The following is an 18,662-nucleotide window of genomic DNA, read 5'->3' as shown; positions in this document are numbered from 1 at the left end:
AATTAAGCACATACTTAAATATTAGTAAAAAAACTCATAAATCCAAAATTTCAGCCTTTCTTGTCCCTGAATTTGAATTTAGAGGCTTTTAAATTTTGAGCGTCGAGAGCCATTATCCAATTTTTAGATCGTTGTGTTTTGAATGTTTTGAAGATATTGATCTACTTTAAAAACAATTTAATAAGTACTACTCTATTGTTGTATTTTATTGAAATACGTAAATATATGGATGAGTTGAAAGGCTACTTCTTCCGCCCTCTTTGATTTCAATGCCTTGAGATCCACAAACTTCTATTCTTACCAAAATCATCACCCTTAATCATCAGTAGTACACGCGGCACGGTATAATCTTGTATTTATATTAACCAGATTAAAACTCATTGTTTCTACTCAGTATTAAAAATACACCTTGTTTTACGTAACATTTATAATGTATTATGCACGCAACCTTTGATATTTCTTCATCCCCTCACTCATATTGTAGGATCATTAATCATTATATATTAATTTATACAATACTAGGAATTTACCAGTAATAAATAGCAATATAAACTCGCTAACCCTCTTCCTAATTGCCTTTTTTAATTCATATTTGATATACATCCACACTTCTGCTTGTTATAGTACATAGGATGTATCAGTTTAATATATTTTATACGTAGACAAACTTGGTTATCCGCATGACATACACGTACTATAATATTATACCATATTAGAATATTAGTAGACATTAACTAAGTCTACTGTATTAATTTCATATTTTATTTAATCGCGTAGTAAAAGAATTGGTAATTCCGTTCTACCCTAGATATTTTAGAAACAGACACCAAAACTTTACAATAAAAATCTGGTCACCCAAAATGTGTTCCTTCTCTTACATCATCCTCTTTCTGTTGATAGCCGTAACTTCAACTAAGGGATAGTTGGCGGGACTATTGACAAATGTATAGCTACGCATTTAAAAACATATGACATTAATACTGTAGACTTAGTTCATGTCTACTATTTTGTGCCATATTGTAGCTATACATTTGTAATCCAACAAAGTTGTTTTACTTCAAACCAGTTGAATGGAAGGAACACAAATTAAAACACAATTATTATATACTTAACCAAATATCCATTTGTGATACGTCCTAGTACCAACTTGTAACGAATAAAATAATATTTAATCAATTATAAATCAACTATTTCCTTATAAGCAACATTATCAAACCGATAAAAAGCTCCTGATTCCTCAGACCAAAAACCTTGCATAATAATTTCTTGAACTGAACTCCATTACCTCTTTTAAAAGCTACATCAGCCCCTCTTAAGCTATAACCTTTAAAAGCTTCATAGCTGTCATTTGCATGATCTCTTCACCATCTACTTAGCAGTTGCAAATGTGTAACAATTCCCCCTCAAAGTCACAAACAATTTACTATTTAATTATAATCGTATTTGTGTACATATTGAATGATATATCTAACTGGATCCAGTCTCTCGTCTGAGAAAACTTGATAACTTAATTTCACTTCTAAGAGTAGTTGTTTTATCCACATAAACACCTATATGTGAGTGATGTGAAATCAAAATTACGCTCTCTCTACAGATCAGACCCCGAGCTCGTCAATATTAAGAACTGGATCATTCCCTGTCCACTGACCCTGTTCAAAGGAGCCAAATGATAATGAAATGCCACAATCGAGTAAGGAAGCATCAGTAAAAATTTCGGGTGTTGGATTAAATTTCTTCTTTCTGGTGCACAGGTTATTTTTAGTTTTTCCAAGCATAATATATCTTTCTCGCTCTTGGAGGAGATTGGAATTTCTTGATTGAAAGGGTTATCATTATTCCCCTATTATTAATTTAAATGAAAGTTTCTCTGAGAGAGTGGGAGTACTCAAATGCTCGTCTCACATTCCCAATTTACCCAGTTATTTGTTGAAGGTCTCGGACCGACAACCATCGCCTTTGGTGGAATTTAGCAACAAGATTTTGGGTATTTTGTGTAGTAATTTGTTGAAGTTCTCTGACCAGCATAAGTCGCCTTTGGTGTAATTTACCAACAAGATCTCGAATTTTTTGCATAGTTATTTGTTGTAGGTCTCGGACTGACAATCTTTTTTTTAGGAGGATAAGCGGCAAGATTAATGTTTAAAGTGATAATTGTTAAACTATCTCTTGGAGCTTTATAGCTACTTTTGGTAGAATTATTTTGAAATGAGGATAGTCGGATCACTGTCACAGTCCTGCATATGTTTTCATACGGGATCTAAATATAGAAATTCCATATTTAAACCGAAAACGAAAAAAGATATGCCTATTGTCGTCATGTTTTTGATATTGGTTCGGAGTTTTTCGTTTTCATCTCGTGACTTGTGCCATCAGAAACAAATATCCAAAAATCCAAGCGTTTTAAAGAAAATCGTGGTAAATGGAACAAAGAATAATCTCAAACAGATGACGATAAAAAAGAAATAACCATCATAACTGCCGCTATTAAAGATTATACAAATTATAATTGCCTATAAAAAACTAAATTGTACCCATCTCGGGATGATTACAAGAAGTTAATAATAAATTTTGTCAAAGGGATTCCAAATTCAGAAATAAAGTTTATAAAATAATCCTCTTACCAGAGAGTTAATTCCAAAGTTGAGAAGAATTGGCTTACCTCCAAATGCTGTTTAACAGGGGGTTTTTTTTCTTAAAAAAAAGTTTACAAAGTACAATAAAGGGAACAATCTAATGAACAGCTGTACCCATGATTTTTATGAAAGAAAATAATATCAAAAAATTGTCGTGGAAATGTAAATACGAGTAACTATTGTCAAATAAATATACAATATCCAAATGATGAAAAACAAAGGTTTACTTCCAAAATATCTGAACAGCTATGCCTATATTTGCATATACATAAAATATATTGATAAGTAGATGTAAGCATGCCTATAAAAGTAGTCTTAATTTGTTCATTTTGATCATTAGTCAGGATGAAACTACTTTTATCATTAACATTATTGATTTGTGTCTACACTTCCCAATCCAAAGGTTTGACTTTATTGCTTTTTTTCCTTTATTTTATTTATGTGACCTTATTGTTCCATGGCTGTCAAGCTCCTTTTGATGTGTTTGATCTCAGTGAGGCCTCACCCCTATAACAAAAGTTAGCCTTTATTGTTTTTGTTCAGAAAATTTAATTTGGATAAAAATAATGTTATGTTTGAGGGCGTTGTTGTGAGATCTTTTGGAGTTAATATAAAAATGTTATTGCTTTCAGGGATTCCAAAAATAGAGAATCAAACTTTGTCATGCTCACTGGTGATAGATGACCGTTTTAATCCAGAGAAAATAAATCGAAACATTGTGGATAGCAGATGGCCAAGAGGAAAAGTTCCATACAAATTTACTTCAAGTTATTCCCGCAAGGAAATTAATCTTATAAGGAGTGCCATGAAAGATATTCAGTCACGCTCGTGTGTCAAATTTGTTAAGGCTAGACCTAAGCACAAACACTATGTTGATATTGGCTCCGACCAAAAAGGATGCCATGCCTCCCTTGGCTTCAATAAAGACATAGGCAGGCATTATGTAAATTTAGAAAGGCCAGGTTGCATGGTAAGATTAATTTTGATATCACTATTACATATTAAAAGCTAATCCCAATTTGTCTGTAAAAAAAAACAGTTCCTTAGTGTAATTCAGCACGAGCTTCTTCATCATATCCTTGGATTTGATCATGAACAAAACAGACCTGACAGAAATAGCTATGTGCGCATTAATTGGCAATATTTAAATCAAGATTCGTTCAGAAGCTTCTTTAGGTCTGTTGAAAAGGGCACAGCTCCATTACCCCAAAAATGTGATCCATCCAGAGGATACACATTTGATGACTGCTATTCAGGATATTTTACTGATACTTTAGGTCTTCCATACGACTATATGTCTATTATGCATTATGCAAAAGATTCGTGAGTACACTACACTTTGACCATCATCAAGCTTTCTATTAATTTATGCAATAGATTTACAAAATATCCAGGATATAATGTTATGGACCCCTTACAACAAGGAGGGGAAAACATGGGGAAAAGTAGAAAAATGACAGATTTGGACCATGACAAGTTATACAAAGCATACGGATGCAAAGAAAGTACAACGACAACAACCTCAGTCGCACGTAAGTTTCTTAAAAGTATAAAATTACCTAAAAAGTTACTTACCTTTTTTCAAAATATTTTTAGCTTGTGAAGATATATATACAAACTGTAACGTTTTGACACAATGGTGTAGGGATCAAGATAAAAGGGATAATTGCAGAAAAACATGTCGTTATTGTCAATAAGGATGTTGTGTTATGATACTATTTTATGTATTAAAAGAAATAATTTGTATTTAAATGAATTTGACAAATAAAATTATTGAAGATTTGCATCAATGGTTTATCTTAACTAAGATTACAAAAAATGAAAATATGTTTTTACTCCTCTTATATTTTATGTTACGTGTGATCCTAAACAGATTCTACCTTAACTCAATTTTTCACCTAAACACGCATTTAATTATAAGATAACTTTTACATATTAAAAAGTGCTATTAAAAATGGTGCTCGGACAATAGGTCGAAAGACAAAATGAAGAGTATATGCTGTGGCATTGAGTATGTAGTACAAGTATATACGGCCCTCAAAGTCCAACAAGGGGATCCCCATAGTCTAATATTGTTGCATTTATTTTTTGACCAATTATTACAATTCAAAATCAAGTACATTTTTTGAATAAAGGGAATAGCAGTTATTTCATAACAAAACTTTATCAGACACCATAGAATTTCCCAATCATCAAAAACTACTCTATATATTTATTTGTCATCTGTTGATTGGTTACTTCTCATACTATGTAATGCTATGTAATGAAGAGTAGTTCACGGGTTGAGTAGAGTTGGCTTACTATACTGCCATATAATTTGGGGACTTTTTTCATTCTTTTTTGGAGGAAAATTAAGCGAGTGGTCATTTAAAATCTGAACACTTTGAATTTTAGACTTCAACAGATATAATTTATTAATTAAGAGTATAATTTGAACAAAATTAAATCTGTAAATAGATGTGTATCTGAGCTCTCTTAACCATTAATGTAGGCCCCCTTATTGGTGGCAGGAAGGTTTGGCAATAACTGCAAATGTAGTCTTTTGTATTGGGTTCCCAGTGCCCTGACAAAGACTTTAAGGCCCTCGGTGTTTGGATGACAGATACTGCAATCCTTTCCCTCAACATGTATCCCAAAAGGTGTAGTCAAGGGGTTGGCTTGAGAGATGTAGGAGGGGTCAAAATGTCTGAAAAGTGTTCAAAAAGGCTCATTCAAAAGAGTCTTGGCAAGAAGGCGATGGGATTCTTTCATTGCTAGTGTCAAAAGTGTCCTCTTTACCTTCACAAGGTTCTATCTACCCACTGTTTTGATAGCTTTCTGGACAGTTGGTGTGAAACCTCAAAACATTGGAATGACCCCTCATGGACTTGTTGATTCCCAACTGCTTAGAGAGAGCAAATTCGTTCATCACGTTCAAGTGTTCTTTTCTTGACATGTACGTAAGATAAAAAGCTCACATTTCTTTTAACTATTTGTTTATGCTTAAATATATTCAAGTATTGAATATATTTCAATCACTCAACCTTAATTTATTATTGAACTAATAAGTGTTCATATTTAAATGGACGACCCCGTCAGATAGGCAAAAAAAAAAGATTGCTATGAGACTACTAAAGTGTACTCAAAATTGATATTATAAATAAAAAAGTGAATAATATAAAAAAATCCCTTTAGCACGGAGTGGAAAATCTTTTCAGGTAAGTAAAAACATGACCAATGATATGTTAACACTAATTGTAAGGCAAATTATGATATCTAAATGATTTCATATTACTACACGGGATTTTGGAAAGGAGGAAAATACCAAAGTTGTCGAGACGGAGTTAAAAGTTGACCTTCACATGAAAATATCTCGAACAACAATGAATGGATGTTTACTAAGTCTACTAATAATCTAAGTTTGTCCAGACGATAAAAATTATAGGGGCTCAGAGTGCTTAATCAAGCTCTTAAGAATCAACGAGTATTTTTAATTGCTTTATTTTGCTCCAGACATCCTTCGTAAACAAAATTGTTACATTATATATGTTAACATATATTTGTAAAGTTCCATCCTTCTGATACTCTAAAACTTTAAGATGAATAGATTTAACATGGAACTATGTGACGCCTATTCAACCAAATTAACGGCAAAAGGACGTAAAAAAAATACAAAATTTAGTTTAATATCAATTAATGTTATCTATATGACGCCCTATATTTCATACCTTATTGACGTCACTGAATGGTTTGGTCCCAAATGGTTGATGTCTCATTCTGTACTGCCCAAATTTTTTGGGACACATCCGAATCAGAGGTAAAAGACGTCCCATGGAACAATCTTTGCAAAATGAGTTCAAAGCAGTGACGCTATCATCAATTAATCATTACTAATTTTTATTACTTCTAATTATAAAACTTAGGATTTTTGAGCGATTTTTTTAGATAGATTTTCTTGAGTTAATATTTTGCCTTTGATCTGCATAGATAGTTTTAAACATACTAAAAGACGTCCACATTAGTAGTTGAAGTTGGGTAGATCTTCAGGAGTCTTGTTAGACGGAGACATCCTCGCTGATATTACGTATAATCTTTTACATAAATGGAAGATCAGGATTTGGCAGTTTGGCTCAAAAGTAATTTTCATTTGTTACAAGATCCAACCGACAATTTTGTGCCAAATTTATCCTTCCTCTAATTTGCTGTTGTCAGAATCTGTCTCCCATATTCTGCTATTGGTTATAAATAGATATTGGGAACTATTAAATGATAATATGGTAAAAAATGTAAATGACCTCTTTACTTTTCTAGATTTTATTAGAATATTTGAATGTCGTTGCAATTTCAAAGCTTATTGACTCAGGAATCCTCTTCTAAGCAGTAAAATGTGCTTTTTAGCATATTGGAATGTTTTATCTTGAAAAACTGGGATCTTTATAAAAATAAATAAATTAGTAAGTGTGTGCTATCCGAACTAATTATAAGTTGTTTGATTGAAGACATTATTAAAAATTTATCAAAATTATTTATATTATTTTAATTGGGTTTTATTTTTGACTTGTTAATGTTTATTGCGTTATTGAGATTCTTGTCCGGCAAGTAGAGATAACTAAATCATTCTTATTATTAGTTTAATAACTATTATTGGTTTGTATTACAAACTTTTCCATGCTATATAAAAGTGGAGATGGAATAGAAAACTTGATTTCCCAAGTATTATTAAAAAATTTGAGCTAGAGATAATGTAGAGTCGTGACTTTTATGTATGACCGAATTGAGTATAACTCTGAATTTGAGCTGATTAAATATATCGTGAATATATTTATAATTCGATTATATAAAAGGATAAATGCTGTTTATCTTTTAATAAATATCCGATACAAGTTTTTATTAAAGTCTGAATGTTCAATTTAGAGTCGAATCACAACTATTTCATATTGAGTCAAGAGTCGAGCCTGATGCTACAGTTTAATCATAAGGTATCAGCACGACTTGAGTCCAAGTCTATAGTCCTCAGCTCTGGTCATCACATCCATATTTAACATATATCGAAACGGACCTAATAAATGAAGATAATACGATATTTCTATTACTCATATTTTTTTTTCATCAAGTGGTGTTTTAATAACTTAAATATTGATATATGTAGTTTTTTGTTAACAATTTATATTTGTTCAAAAGCTTGTTGATTGTTGAACAACAATATTTATCTCTTATTTATTTAAGGACTTTTTGATAGCTCTCTGGACAGTCTGTTATAAAACTCTAAGATATCTTGTATGGGTCCTCGTTTACTTGAGGGGATTAGCCTTGGCTGATCTTCTTTAACTCCACAGGATCCTATTTGGCCACTTTGACTGAGCCCTCCTTCCTCTCCAACTTTTTGGACTTGCTGATGGCATAGACTGTGGTCCTAGATATGTCCAATTGCTTGTAGTGCGCGTTTGGAATATTGTAAATCATGTTCCAGTGTCATTTTCTAGGCGTGTACTTTAGCTAAAGAGATCAGGCTTGTTCTTTTTTGGTAACGAATTGTTTATGCTTTAATACATCGAAATATTTATTAATTTCCATCACTCAGTATTAATTAATTATTGAATTAGTATGTGTTCAGATTTCAATGGACCACCCGTTACCTACATCGTATAAGTAGCAAATATAGACATTATGTCGTTCATTGATATAATTTTGACACGTGGAGAATTTTAACTACTCCGATAAAAAAAATAATTATATGAAATGAATGAATTTATAATAACCAAATTACAAGAATTTCTTGGGTGTTGCTCGTCTTCTTGAAATAACATCATATAAACATCTATACGTGTGTACTTTTTACGTGTATACACAAACTGCTGATGATTTATTCAATCCAAGCAGGCTTGTGAACATAACGCAAATTTGAACCTCAAGGGGGGGTGTTTTAGGAATTTTGTCTGAAAAAAATTTCTAAAATTAATTACTATTCACATAAATTATGAAAAATTACATTTTTAATAAAAAAATTTATTTCAAATCAAATTTCATATTTTTTTCGAAAAAAAATTCAAAAGTTTATTCACATAGAATTAAATTTGAAATATTGAATTTTTAGGAAAAAATTTCAAAAATAAAATTTTATGAATAATAAATTCAAAAATTTATAAAAATTACTACATCATAAAGGAAGTCAAGATTGCCTTTATGGGCTCTATATTTGTAGCTTATAATTTGGGAAAAATTATGAATTGAGCATATGTAGTAATATAATAAAAAACTGATAATTGATACTGTAGTATATAGTTTATATATACATATATAGTTTTTAGGAGGGGGTTGGGGGAGGGTGCTTGGTTTGTGGAATTTTTATTCTAAAGAAAAAAAACTCCGAATAATAAAACTGTTCTGAAAGAAATTTCCTATATATTTTTTAATAATTTTCTCTAAAAATTAATTAAAAAAAAACAAATTAAAAATCATAGCCATTAACAAAGATTAAGTTTTTTATAAAGAAAAATAAAATTTCACAGATGTTCTCAAAAGATTAAACTGTTTGAAAAAAATTTAAAATATTATTTTTTAGCGAAAAAAATTCATAGATTAAATTTTAAATCTAAATGAATTGGAAAAACAAATTCATGGATTAAATTTTAAATCTAAAATGAATTGGAAAAAAAAATTCAAATATTAAATTTATTGAAAAAAAATTTAATAGCTATTCACAGACAATTAATTTTTTTGAAAAAAAAAATTGAGAAATTAAATTATATTTCAAATATTAATTTTTTAGGAAAAAACAAAATATGTTTAATTGGAGAGGGGGTAGCCTACATCCCCTCTAACCAACCCTTTGCAGACGCCTCTGATTATAAACTAAGAGAATAAGAAATGTTTTGAATAATTGTCTTATTGAAATGTAAATTAAATGCAACATAATTCAATTTTCATTTATTTTATCATATAAAAGGAAATTCAAAACAAATTATTAATTTAATTTGTAATAGATAGGGAGAGAATAACACGCGTAAGGAGAAACTATTTAAGAAAAAAGGCAGGAGTAGCGGAATCGATCACTCAAAAACTGCACCATCTTCAATTTTTGTTGTTTAAAATTAAGCACATACTTAAATATTAGTAAAAAACTCATAAAATCCAAAATTTCAGCCTTTCTTGTCCCTGAATTTGAATTTAGAGGCTTTAAAATTTTGAGCGTCGAGAGCCATTATCCAATTTTTAGATCGTTGTGTTTTGAATGTTTTGAAGATATTGATCTACTTTAAAAACAATTTAATAAGTACTACTCTATTGTTGTATTTTATTGAAATACGTAAATATATGGATGAGTTGAAAGGCTACTTCTTCCGCCCTCTTTGATTTCAATGCCTTGAGATCCACAAACTTCTATTCTTACCAAAATCATCACCCTTAATCATCAGTAGTACACGCGGCACGGTATAATCTTGTATTTATATTAACCAGATTAAAACTCATTGTTTCTACTCAGCATTAAAAATACACCTTGTTTTACGTAACATTTCTAATGTATTATGCACGCAACCTTTGATATTTCTTCATCCCCTCACTCATATTGTAGGATCATTATATATTAATTTATACAATACTAGGAATTTACTAGTAATAAATAGCAATTAAACTCGCTAACCCTCTACCTAATTGCCTTTTTTGCTTCATATTTGATATACATCCACACTTCTGCTTGTTATCGTACATAGGATGTATCAGTTTAATATATTTTATACGTAGACAAACTTGGTTATCCGCATGACATACACGTACTATAATATTATACCATATTAGAATATTAGTAGACATTAACTAAGTCTACTGTATTAATTTCATATTTTATTTAATCGCGTAGTAAAAGAATTGGTAATTCCGTTCTACCCTAGATATTTTAGAAACAGACACCAAAACTTTACAATAAAAATCTGGTCACCCAAAATGTGTTCCTTCTCTTACATCATCCTCTTTCTGTTGATAACCGTAACTTCAACTAAGTAAAAGGGATGGTTGGCGTAACTATTGACAAATGTATAGCTACGCATTTAAAAACATATAACATTAATACTGTTGACTTAGTTCATGTCTACTATTTTGTGCCATATTGTGGCTATACATTTGTAATCCAACAAAGTTGTTTTACTTCAAACCAGTTGAATGGAAGGAACACAAATTAAAACACAATTATTATATACTTAACCAAATATCCATTTGTGATACGTCCTAGTACCAACTTGTAACGAATAAAATAATATTTAATCAATTATAAATCAACTACTTCCTTATAAGCAACATTATCAAACCGATGAAAAGCTCCTGATTCCTCAGACCAAAAACCTTGCATAATAATTTCTTGAACTGAACTCCATTACCTCTTTTAAAAGCTACATCAGCCCCTCTTAAGCTATAACCTTTAAAAGCTTCATAGCTGTCATTTGCATGATCTCTTCACCATCTACTTAGCAGTTGCAAATGTGTAACAATTCCCCCTCAAAGTCACAAACAATTTACTATTTAATTATAATCGTATTTGTGTACATATTGAATGATATATCTAACTGGATCCAGTCTCTCGTCTGAGAAAACTTTATAACTTAATTTCACTTCTAAGAGTAGTTGTTTTATCCACATAAACACCTATATGTGAGTGATGTGAAATCAAAATTACGCTCTCTCTACACATCAGACCCCGAGCTCGTCAATATTAAGAACTGGATCATTCCCTGTCCACTGACCCTGATCAAAGCAGCCAAATGATAATGAAATGCCACAATCGAGTAAGGAAGCATCAGTAAAAATTTCGGGTGTTGGATTAAATTTCTTCTTTCTGGTGCACAGGTTATTTTTAGTTTTTCCAAGCATAATATATCTTTCTCGCTCTTGGAGGAGATTGGAATTTCTTGATTGAAAGGGTTATCATTATTCCCCTATTATTAATTTAAATGAAAGTTTCTCTGAGAGAGTGGGAGTACTCAAATGCTCGTCTCACATTCCCAATTTACCCAGTTATTTGTTGAAGGTCTCGGACCGACAACCATCGCCTTTGGTGGAATTTAGCAACAAGATTTTGGGTATTTTGTGTAGTAATTTGTTGAAGTTCTCTGACCAGCATAAGTCGCCTTTGGTGTAATTTACCAACAAGATCTCGAATTTTTTGCATAGTTATTTGTTGTAGGTCTTCGACTGACAATCTTTTTTTTAGGAGGATAAGCGGCAAGATTGATGTTTAAAGTGATAATTGTTAAACTATCTCTTGGAGCTTTATAGCTACTTTTGGTAGAATTATTTTGAAATGAGGATAGTCGGATCACTGTCACAGTCCTGCATATGTTTTCATACGGGATCTAAATATAGAAATTCCATATTTAAACCGAAAACGAAAAAAGATATGCCTATTGTCGTCATGTTTTTGATATTGGTTCGGAGTTTTTCGTTTTCATCTCGTGACTTGTGCCATCAGAAACAAATATCCAAAAATCCAAGCGTTTTAAAGAAAATCGTGGTAAATGGAACAAAGAATAATCTCAAACAGATGACGATAAAAAAGAAATAACCATCATAACTGCCGCTATTAAAGATTATACAAATTATAATTGCCTATAAAAAACTAAATAGTACCCATCTCGGGATGATTACAAGAAGTTAATAATAAATTTCGTCAAAGGGATTCCAAATTCAGAAATAAAGTTTATAAAATAATCCTCTTACCAGAGAGTACGATGAATGACTGAGAGACATCTATTGCTTTACAGTTCAGGTGTATGGAACATGTTGCTATACAATACCATAACTTTTTGAATTGGACTTTCTTATTAGTTTTACTAATTCAAAAGAAACGGGCGAAGAAATTACAACAAACCCTCTTAAAAAATAAGGAATTATCTTCGGAATTGTGCGACAAAAAACAAAATGAAAGTTGCTTTAATTAACCCCTTTGACACTAACAACAGTAAAGGCACTGCTATTCATCCAAAGTCAACAAATATAAGTAATTTGAACATATTTGAATCTTTTTTTTCTTTTTTTTTAACATTCCCCATGCAGTTTTTTTGAAATAATCTAAGAAAACTGGGATCTAAATGATATATATCTAAATGTACATGAAATAATTTCAAAGCCACAATAGCAGAGCTGGGATCAATTCCAAACCTAATTCCAAAGTTGAGAAGAATTGGCTTACCTCCAAATGCTGTTTTACAGGGGTTTTTTTTCTTAGAGAAAAAAGTTTACAAAGTACACTAAAGGGAACAATCTAATGAACAGCTGTACCCATGATTTTTATGAAAGAAAATAATATCAAAAAATTGTCGTGGAAATGTAAATACGAGTAACTATCGTCAAATATATATACAATATCCAAATGATGAAAAACAAAGGTTTACTTCCAAAATATCTGAACAGCTATGCCTATATTTGCATATACATAAAATATATTGATAAGTAGATGTAAGCATGCCTATAAAAGTAGTCTTAATTTGTTCATTTTGATCATTAGTCAGGATGAAACTACTTTTATCATTAACATTATTGATTTGTGTCTACACTTCCCAATCCAAAGGTTTGACTTTATTGCTTTTTTTCCTTTATTTTATTTATGTGACCTTATTGTTCCATGGCTGTCAAGCTCCTTTTGATGTGTTTGATCTCAGTGAGGCCTCACCCCTATAACAAAAGTTAGCCTTTATTGTTTTTGTTCAGAAAATTTAATTTGGATAAAAATAATGTTATGTTTGAGGGCGTTGTTGTGAGATCTTTTGGAGTTAATATAAAAATGTTATTGCTTTCAGGGATTCCAAAAATAGAGAATCAAACTTTGTCATGCTCACTGGTGATAGATGACCGTTTTAATCCAGAGAAAATAAATCGAAACATTGTGGATAGCAGATGGCCAAGAGGAAAAGTTCCATACAAATTTACTTCAAGTTATTCCCGCAAGGAAATTAATCTTATAAGGAGTGCCATGAAAGATATTCAGTCACGCTCGTGTGTCAAATTTGTTAAGGCTAGACCTAAGCACAAACACTATGTTGATATTGGCTCCGACCAAAAGGATGCCATGCCTCCCTTGGCTTCAATAAAGACATAGGCAGGCATTATGTAAATTTAGAAAGGCCAGGTTGCATGGTAAGATTAATTTTGATATCACTATTACATATTAAAAGCTAATCCCAATTTGTCTGTAAAAAAAACAGTTCCTTAGTGTAATTCAGCACGAGCTTCTTCATATCCTTGGATTTGATCATGAACAAAACAGACCTGACAGAAATAGCTATGTGCGCATTAATTGGCAATATTTAAATCAAGATTCGTTCAGAAGCTTCTTTAGGTCTGTTGAAAAGGGCACAGCTCCATTACCCCAAAAATGTGATCCATCCAGAGGATACACATTTGATGACTGCTATTCAGGATATTTTACTGATACTTTAGGTCTTCCATACGACTATATGTCTATTATGCATTATGCAAAAGATTCGTGAGTACACTACACTTTGACCATCATCAAGCTTTCTATTAATTTATGCAATAGATTTACAAAATATCCAGGATATAATGTTATGGACCCCTTACAACAAGGAGGGGAAAACATGGGGAAAAGTAGAAAAATGACAGATTTGGACCATGACAAGTTATACAAAGCATACGGATGCAAAGAAAGTACAACGACAACAACCTCAGTCGCACGTAAGTTTCTTAAAAGTATAAAATTACCTAAAAAGTTACTTACCTTTTTTCAAAATATTTTTAGCTTGTGAAGATATATATACAAACTGTAACGTTTTGACACAATGGTGTAGGGATCAAGATAAAAGGGATAATTGCAGAAAAACATGTCGTTATTGTCAATAAGGATGTTGTGTTATGATACTATTTTATGTATTAAAAGAAATAATTTGTATTTAAATGAATTTGACAAATAAAATTATTGAAGATTTGCATCAATGGTTTATCTTAACTAAGATTACAAAAAATGAAAATATGTTTTTACTCCTCTTATATTTTATGTTACGTGTGATCCTAAACAGATTCTACCTTAACTCAATTTTTCACCTAAACACGCATTTAATTATAAGATAACTTTTACATATTAAAAAGTGCTATTAAAAATGGTGCTCGGACAATAGGTCGAAAGACAAAATGAAGAGTATATGCTGTGGCATTGAGTATGTAGTACAAGTATATACGGCCCTCAAAGTCCAACAAGGGGATCCCCATAGTCTAATATTGTTGCATTTATTTTTTGACCAATTATTACAATTCAAAATCAAGTACATTTTTTGAATAAAGGGAATAGCAGTTATTTCATAACAAAACTTTATCAGACACCATAGAATTTCCCAATCATCAAAAACTACTCTATATATTTATTTGTCATCTGTTGATTGGTTACTTCTCATACTATGTAATGCTATGTAATGAAGAGTAGTTCACGGGTTGAGTAGAGTTGGCTTACTATACTGCCATATAATTTGGGGACTTTTTTCATTCTTTTTTGGAGGAAAATTAAGCGAGTGGTCATTTAAAATCTGAACACTTTGAATTTTAGACTTCAACAGATATAATTTATTAATTAAGAGTATAATTTGAACAAAATTAAATCTGTAAATAGATGTGTATCTGAGCTCTCTTAACCATTAATGTAGGCCCCCTTATTGGTGGCAGGAAGGTTTGGCAATAACTGCAAATGTAGTCTTTTGTATTGGGTTCCCAGGCCCTCGGTGTTTGGATGACAGATACTGCAATCCTTTCCCTCAACATGTATCCCAAAAGGTGTAGTCAAGGGGTTGGCTTGAGAGATGTAGGAGGGGTCAAAATGTCTGAAAAGTGTTCAAAAAGGCTCATTCAAAAGAGTCTTGGCAAGAAGGCAGTGGAAGATCAGGATTTGGCAGTTTGGCTCAAAAGTAATTTTCATTTGTTACAAGATCCAACCGACAATTTTGTGCCAAATTTATCCTTCCTCTAATTTGCTGTTGTCAGAATCTGTCTCCCATATTCTGCTATTGGTTATAAATAGATATTGGGAACTATTAAATGATAATATGGTAAAAAATGTAAATGACCTCTTTACTTTTCTAGATTTTATTAGAATATTTGAATGTCGTTGCAATTTCAAAGCTTATTGACTCAGGAATCCTCTTCTAAGCAGTAAAATGTGCTTTTTAGCATATTGGAATGTTTTATCTTGAAAAACTGGGATCTTTATAAAAATAAATAAATTAGTAAGTGTGTGCAATCCGAGCAAATTATAAGTTGTTTGATTGAAGACATTATTAAAAATTTATCAAAATTATTTATATTATATTAATTGGGTTTTATTTTTGACTTGTAAATGTTTATTTCGTTATTGAGATTCTTGTCCGGCAAGTAGAGATCACTAAATCATTCTTATTATTAGTTAAATAACTATTATTGGTTTGTATTACAAACTATTCCATGCTATATAAAAGTGGAGATGGAATAGAAAACTTGATTTCCCAAGTATTATTAAAAAATATAAATTTATCTCCAGTCAGAACAAATCACAAGGCAAAAGAAGCTTATTCAAGGTACTATATTCTGTTATGTTGGCAAGATGGTTTATCTTTTTCAACTCTTAACTTCTGCAGATTTATATTGGAAAGCCTTAATATAATTGTATTTTCGAAACTTAGTCTTAACAATCTTCTAAAAAACTTAATTGCTTAACACCATATTGGAATTGAATAATCCCCTTGAAGACTTAAGATATCCATATTAATACAGATTATTCATAAATGTTTCCCCTATCAGATCTTATTTTTAATTATTAGTTATTGTAAAACTACTCATTAATGGCAGAGATACTGACGTTCAAAGAAAGGAGTTGCCTCTGCTATTTTATGCTGTTTTTCTTTGATTTATAGCTATATATATATTATGAAAATGTATAATTATTTTACGATCTGAATAAAACCCTTTTTTTTTGAGTAAATCTTTTATGAAACCAAACAAAATGAAAGTTCAAGATTCAAAAGATTACTTAGTAATTTATTTAGAATTTAGCTAATGAGAATTCGAACTTTTTTTTTACTAGAGTGAATACTACCATTATTTACATTTATGAAATTTTTGGTAGATATATTAAAATATTTAAATCCGCGTCAAGGGGATTCACCTTGAACATTTTTGCCGTTTACGGTGTTGCTTTGTGACACCTTGATAAGTTTTTGCTGTAATAATTGAACAAATGCTACTTCTTCATACAATGATTTTACTAGAGTTGTAGGTAAAGACCTGGTACATGAAAGTAACATGTATTTGTAAATATAATATATTGATATTATATATCAACTTACTTCATAAACTTATCACTTATCACAATCAAAATTTTTGCTGTGCTCACTTTGATCAATCACTTATGCTTTCTTCCCTGTGCCTTGGTAATAAATTATCTTCCAGTCTTGTGTCTCTATATCTTATGCATATTTTGTCATTCTATCTATATTTATATCGAACATAATTTTTTTCAAATAATGAGAAAAATAAAAGTAAGTGGTCAAGATATGAGTAGCACAGGCTAAGAAATATTAAGTCTTTGAGCTCGAGATCATGTAGAGTCGTGACTTTTATGTATGACCGAATTGAGTATAACTCTGAATCTGAGCTGATTAAATATATCGTCAATATATTTATAATTCCATCATATAAAACGATAAATGCTGTTTATCTTTTAATAAATATCAGATACAAGTTCTTATTAAAGTCTGAATGTTCAATTTATAGTCGAATCACAACTATTTTCATATTGAGTCACGAGTCGAGCTTGATGCTACAGTTTAATCATAAGGTATCAGCACGACTTGAGTCCAAGTCTATAGTCCTCAGCTCTGGTCATCACATCCATATTTAATATATATCGAAACGGACCTAATAAATGAAGATAATACGATATTTCTATTACTCATATTTTTTTTTCATCAAGTGGTGTTTTAATAACTTAAATATTGATATATGTAGTTTTTTGTTAACAATTTATATTTGTTCAAAAGCTTGTTGATTGTTGAACAACAATATTTATCTCTTATTTATTTAAGGACTTCTTAAAGTTTAATGTCAATTCTATATACATATGGTATGTATGTACCGAGTGGTCCGTTAAAACTGAACACTTTTAATTTTAAACTTTAACAAGATGTGATTTATTCATTAAGAATAGAATTTCAACAAAATTAATACTATAAGTATATGTGTGGTTGAGCTTCCACAAGAATTAATTTAGTCGCCCTAGCAACAATTATGGTTGTTCAGGCGGCGGCAGGAGGCTTGACACCCTTTGCAGATGCCAGGGAGTCAATGCTTTGACTCGTTCAAAAGTGTCTTCCAACGATAGAGCTAGATATTTTTCATTACTAGTGTCAAAAGTGGTCTCTCCACTTTCACAAAGAAATTTCCACCCACTTTTTTGATAGCTCTCTGGACGGTCTGTTATAAAACTCTAAGATATCTTGTATGGGTCCTCGTATACTTGAGGGGATTAGCCTTGGCTTATCTTCTTTAACTCCACAGGATCCTATTTGGCCACTTTGACTGAGCCCTCCTTCCTCTCCAACTTTTCGGACTTGCTGATGGCATAGACTTTGGTCCTAGATATGTCCAACTGCTTGTAGTGCGCGTATGGAAAATTGTAAATCATGTTCCAGTGTCATTTTCTGGGCGTGTACTTTAGCTAAAGAGATCAGGCTTGTTCTTTTTTGGTAACGAATTGTTTATGCTTTAATACATCGAAATATTTATTAATTTCCATCACTCAGCATTAATTAATTATTGAATTAGTATGTGTTCAGATTTCAATGGACCACCCGTTACTTACATCGTATAAGTAGCAAATGTAGACATTATGTCGTTCATCGATATAAATTTGACACGTGGAGAATTTTAACTACTTATAATTATATGAAATGAATGAATTTATAATAACCAAATTACAAGAATTTCTTGGGTGTTGCTCGTCTTCTTGAAATAACATCATATAAACATCTATACGTATGTACTTTTTTGCACCTATACAACCACTTTGAATCTTTTCCTTTTCTA

The 18,662-nt window shown here is 31.1% G+C and overlaps 1 protein-coding gene across 3 annotated transcripts; it reads left to right on the top strand.

Moving 5' to 3' along the window:
• Positions 1-2,888: 2,888 nt before the first annotated feature.
• On the top strand, positions 2,889-14,548 carry LOC121114254 (high choriolytic enzyme 2). 3 transcript variants are annotated; one of them, XM_071887185.1, is made up of 5 exons: positions 2,889-3,036; positions 3,266-3,603; positions 13,805-14,085; positions 14,140-14,294; positions 14,359-14,548. In XM_071887185.1, exons 1-5 carry the CDS (start codon positions 2,979-2,981, stop codon positions 14,457-14,459), a joined length of 933 nt encoding a protein of 310 aa, XP_071743286.1. In that variant the 5' UTR covers positions 2,889-2,978; the 3' UTR covers positions 14,460-14,548. The 3 variants fall into 3 exon arrangements, 2 of the variants coding, with proteins under 2 accessions (XP_071743286.1, XP_040564112.1); XM_040708178.2 differs by lacking the exons at positions 13,805-14,085; positions 14,140-14,294; positions 14,359-14,548 and adding exons at positions 3,673-3,956; positions 4,011-4,165; positions 4,230-4,419; XR_011779307.1 differs by lacking the exons at positions 2,889-3,036; positions 3,266-3,603 and adding exons at positions 12,975-13,170; positions 13,400-13,736.
• Positions 14,549-18,662: the final 4,114 nt, after the last annotated feature.

The sequence above is a fragment of the Lepeophtheirus salmonis genome, chromosome 1 (genome assembly GCF_016086655.4).
Source record: "Lepeophtheirus salmonis chromosome 1, UVic_Lsal_1.4, whole genome shotgun sequence".
Classification (NCBI taxonomy): Eukaryota; Metazoa; Arthropoda; class Copepoda; order Siphonostomatoida; family Caligidae; genus Lepeophtheirus; species Lepeophtheirus salmonis.
This window is presented reverse-complemented; position numbering and strand designations above follow the sequence as displayed.

What these genes read in the sequence shown, in the direction of transcription:
- LOC121114254 (XM_040708178.2), top strand. Translation starts at nt 2,979, where the DNA reads ATGAAACTACTTTTATCATTAACATTATTGATTTGTGTCTACACTTCC. An exon ending in TAGAAAGGCCAGGTTGCATG is followed by an intron (nt 3,604 to 3,672) that starts GTAAGATTAATT and finishes AAAAAAAAACAG; the next exon opens with TTCCTTAGTGTAATTCAGCA. An exon ending in GACAACAACCTCAGTCGCAC is followed by an intron (nt 4,166 to 4,229) that starts GTAAGTTTCTTA and finishes AAATATTTTTAG; the next exon opens with CTTGTGAAGATATATATACA.